At 51.3% G+C, this 4591-nt stretch overlaps 1 protein-coding gene across 1 annotated transcript in view; it reads right to left on the bottom strand.

The window, feature by feature from the left end:
- The window catches only part of TP53BP2 (tumor protein p53 binding protein 2), a 46572-nt gene that overhangs the window by 25011 nt on the left and 16970 nt on the right, over nt 1-4591 (bottom strand). The window contains exons 7-11 of the mRNA XM_015562338.1: nt 3259-3440; nt 2530-2694; nt 1963-2191; nt 701-802; nt 250-398 (exon numbers count right to left, since the gene is read on the bottom strand). Of these exons, the coding sequence (XP_015417824.1) occupies nt 250-398; nt 701-802; nt 1963-2191; nt 2530-2694; nt 3259-3440 (827 nt within the window). The remainder of the gene's footprint in view (nt 1-249; nt 399-700; nt 803-1962; nt 2192-2529; nt 2695-3258; nt 3441-4591) is intronic.

The raw sequence follows: 4591 nt of genomic DNA, 5'->3' as shown, positions 1-4591 counted from the left end.
CTCTAACACCAGCGGGCTCTACCCCCAGACGTGCCCACACCCTGTACCCCTCTAACACCAGCGGGCTCTACCCCTGGACGTGCCCACGCCCCGTACCCGCTCTAACACCAGCGGGCTCGACCCTGGACACCTGGACGTGCCCACACCCTGTACCCCTCTAACACCAGCGGGCTCTACCCCCGGACGTGCCCACGCCCCGTACCCCTCTAACACCAGCGGGCTCGACCCTGGACGTGCCCACGCCCGTACCTGCGCATCCCGCAGGATGTCCTCGCTGCTCTGGTTCTTCCGCAGGGACCCGAAGGCAGGGGGCGCGGCCGCCTGGTCGACCGTGTCGAACATCGAGAAGGGACGCACTTTCTTCTCCTTCTCCCTCGGCGGAGCCTCTCCATCATCAGCTGAAGAAAACAGGAAAAAGGAAATCACACTGATATTCAAACTGTTTGTACGAACTTCTTACTCACGTGTCGGTTCCCCTCCTCCACCTCTTGGGAACCCTGCATTCCCTAATTGTAAATAAAGGTGATTGAGAAATAACCCAGACACGACAATGCCGGCACTGCCTTCGTTCCCTGGCTAAGTGAGGGTGATCTGCAAGTAAACCCCGTCCCTGGCTTTAACTCTAGATACGACCACCTGAAAAGAACTCCGGTACCTTGAGAAGCCCAAGCAGAAAGCTGGTAACAGGGCCGAGCCTCACCTGGGTCGGGCGCACTCCCGGCGCCTTTCGGGGCAGAGGCCTGGCTGGGGAAGAGGTCTGCGTGGGGACTCCAGTCGGGGCCGAGTGAATGGACTTTGGAGCCTAGAACACAGAAAAGCAGCCACAAATAACCTGGGTTCTAAAGAGGTTTTAATGATTCCTTTGCTAAGAAGTGGAATCTCTAAAAAACAGCTTTAAATTTCAGAGTCAACCATCCCAGCAAACTTATTTAGAAAATGTTAGGGTGCACATTTCGAATTTAAAATGGTCTCCCTCCCTCAAACAATTTAAAACTAATCGTGGCAAGTGGAAAGCCTGCCAACGACACATGGTTCTCCGCTGGGTAAGAAAATGTCACCATCACTCCCAGAAAACGATTTCTATTTAGCAGGCTGAGGGCTCCCTAACAACACCAAAAGTATGCACTGTAATAGGCAAAAAAATAAAAATAAGCCATAACTTGGACTAGTCTTGCCCAAATCAGCGTATTCAGGATTTTCCTACACCAGGACTGAAGTTTCAAAGCTTTTCTTTTTCCTTACAGAAACAACACAAAAGCACCTCTACAAAAACTCACGAGGTGCCACACTGCTTCACAGCGGCCATTACGGCAAAATACTAACTAAGTGAGCAAATGCATGCACATGACAGTGGCAGGGGGATGAGACAATACTGTTATTTTTTCTCCCGTGTTTACCCTCCTTTTCCACGGTTCTCCCTTCATCTCCCTCCCATTACAGACCTCCGCTAGCCCCTCCCGTGCACCTGAGGACCACCTGGGATGCAAAGCTCACTAACCCAGGAGCCTGTTACTCACACCTTCCCTCCCAACAGGCTGACCCTGATCCTCGCACCATCGGCAGGCAGGTGCTCAAGCACACGCACGTCTGAGATAAACCTGACTTACCAACGGGGGACTCACCACCTCGCACTCTGCAAAGTCAAGACCACCAACCCCTCGATGGTGTTTTCACACTGACAGCTGGTTCCCAGTTACTAACATCCGATCAGTTTCCTTGTTCACAAGGAGGAATTCAATACAGTTTTCGGATTTGCAAAGACAGTACATTCTGCTTCCCTTCCTAGCCAGAACTGTGTCACTCAGGGCTAAGAACCGTATCGCCCAGCAATGAATACAAGGGATCCTTAGAATCTGAACACGAGCAGGGACAGGCAGACGTTGTTGTAAAACTCCCGCTTGGGAAACGCAGCAGCGAGGACGGGAAGAGGCGCTGTGGCAGGACATGCGGGACGGGCTTTACCTTTAGTCTGCGCGGCGGCCCCGGATCGCATGTTGGGCAGGGTGTGGACTTTCATGGGCCCCTCCGCAGGCTGCACGGCCAAGGGTCCATCGGGCAGCGCCGGCTTCACCAGCAGTTCCGGCCGGGAGGGCATCCGGGGCATGGTGGACGACTGGATGTAGGGACCGACGGCAGCCACACGACTCGGCGCCGACACGCCTGGCGGAGGCAGGTTCCCATCAGGTGAAACCTTCGGAGGAAGCACAGGTCCTTCAGGATCACAAGGCAGATGGCATCCAGAAAAGGCTGGGGTTCATCATGTTTGACAATCAGATCTAGTCAGAGCCTACTAGAAACTCCCAAACAAAAGCACTGCTCAGTGAGCTTCCCCCACCTCCCCCCTTATTACAAGTATTAGGGAGAAAACCAGAGCCACGCAGGTCGGAACAGCAACAGGCACAAGAAGATGGGTCACGTCTGAGCAGCTCTGGGCACCGCCTCTCCGCGGAGGGCACAGCCAGCACTGACCACGGAGCCGCTGCCGAGAACTGGCCGCCCGGGCTGGCCTCCCGCCCACAGCCCACTCACGGGGAGGTTCTCCTTCTGCTGCAGCGCCGCCTTCTTCTTCCACAGCCGGTCCCGCAGCTCATTCACACGCCTGTCCATCACCGCCACCTCTGAATTGCGCTTATTCAAACACTCCCTCTGCTGTTGCAGCTTGGCATTCTGCTCCTGGTTCAGTTTGTTTCTTAACTGAATAAAACGGGGGACAACAAAAAAAGGTAGTCAAAGGGGAGGAAGAAAAAGTTCTCACACGGAGTCCCAGGGGCCACTGTTACATAATTTCTAAAAGTATAAGGTCTCCTGCCCACTGCCCGCCCCCACCCCTTTCTCATCTCGAGGTTTCTAGTCCAGTGGAGACCACGGGCTGTGGCTCGGAGGACTGCCTCCGATGGCCAGTGCAAGGAACTGGACAATTTATTCTAGATGCGTCAGGGCTTAAGTCTTCCTCCCTGCAGCTCCTTAAAGCAGCGGTTCTCAACCTGTGGGTCGCGACCCCTGAAAATACATCCTGCGTATCAGATATTTACATGACGATTCATAACAGTAGCAAAATTACAGTGATGAAGTAGCAACGAAAATAATGTTATGGTTGGGGTCACCACAACGTGGGGAACTGTATTAAAGGGTTGCGGCATTGGGAAGGTTGAGAACCACTGGGAGGAAAAGACGAGGAAATCCAGAACTTTCTGCCACGCAGAAGGACCATGTGTGGCAGGGGAGGCGGCTGCTGTGCGTCACAGCGGCCCAGGGTACCTGCAGCTCCTTGTACAGCCGGTCGAGCTCGGCCACGGCGGACTGGTTGTCGTGGTGGCCGTCAATCCTGCCGTTCTTGAGCATCTCGAGCTGCCTCGTCAGCTCCTCAACTTTGGACATGGCCAGGACCAGCTCCCTCTGCTTCTGCTGGAACAGACTGTTCATCTGCTCAATTTCCTCCACTGGAAAGAGGAGGAGAAAAAGCAACAATCACTGAAAAGAAATGGAAGAGTGGACACTTCCCAGCGAGCAGCTTCACAGTGAACTTCCTAACAAAAAGGAGAGGAATTTTCCAGACGTGTCCTAGAGCCAACCTAGCTGTTTTGTTGTTGTTGTTTTTAATATATTTTCATTATGATTTCAGAGAGGAAGGAAGAGGGAGAGACAGCAACATCAACAACAAGAGAGAATCATGGCTCGGCTGCCTCCTGCACGCCCCCTACTGGGGATGGAGCCTGCAACCCGGGCATGTGCCCTGACCGGGAATCAAACTGTGGCCTCCTGGTTCATAGGTCAATACTCAGTACTAATAAAGGCACTGATCCAAGAGGAGGATATGACCCTGATAAACATATATGCACCTAATATAAGAGCACCTAGTTATATTTTAAAACTTCTAGAGGACTTTAAGGGAGAGACTGACAGCAATGCAATCATAGCAGGGGACTTTAACACCACACTGACTTCACTGGATAGATCTTCCAGACAAAAAATTAACCAGGAGACAGTGACGCTAAAGGATACACTAGATCAGATTTAATTGAAATTTATAGGACAGTTCATCCCAAAACTGCAGAACAGACATTCTTCTCAAGTGCACATGGATCATTCTCAAAGACAGACCACATGTTAGGACACAAAACAGAAGCATAGAATAGACTGTGGAATCTCAGAGGGAAGGAGGAGGTAGGTGGGTGGGTGGGAAGAGATCAACCGAAGACCTTGTGTGTGTATGTGTATAACCCATGGACACAGACAACAGGGTGGTGAAGGCCTGGGGCTGGGGACGGAGCGGGCTAGAAGGGGCCAATGGGGGGGAAAGGGGCCATGTGTAATACTTTCAACAAGATTTAATTTTTTTAAACCACTAACATTTTAATGTAAATGGTCACATAACTGATGGAGCTATTATATGACTAAAAATCCTGGCCTTCATCCGATTTGCAGTCAAAAAATATTTAGAGGGAAAAAAACTACGTTTTCCCAAGGTAATTTTAGAAACTTGTCTAAACATCCAACAACTCAATTCAATTCAGAGGAGACGGTGACATCAAATTACAGTGAATTTTACTTTCAAAACCTTCTTTTGAAGTTATCTACATACAGAGTCTCC

This window comes from Myotis davidii, unplaced genomic scaffold, assembly GCF_000327345.1.
Source record: "Myotis davidii unplaced genomic scaffold, ASM32734v1 scaffold174, whole genome shotgun sequence".
Taxonomy (NCBI): Eukaryota; Metazoa; Chordata; class Mammalia; order Chiroptera; family Vespertilionidae; genus Myotis; species Myotis davidii.
The sequence above is the reverse complement of the archived record's forward strand: the minus strand, read 5'-3'. Positions and strand labels throughout refer to the sequence as shown.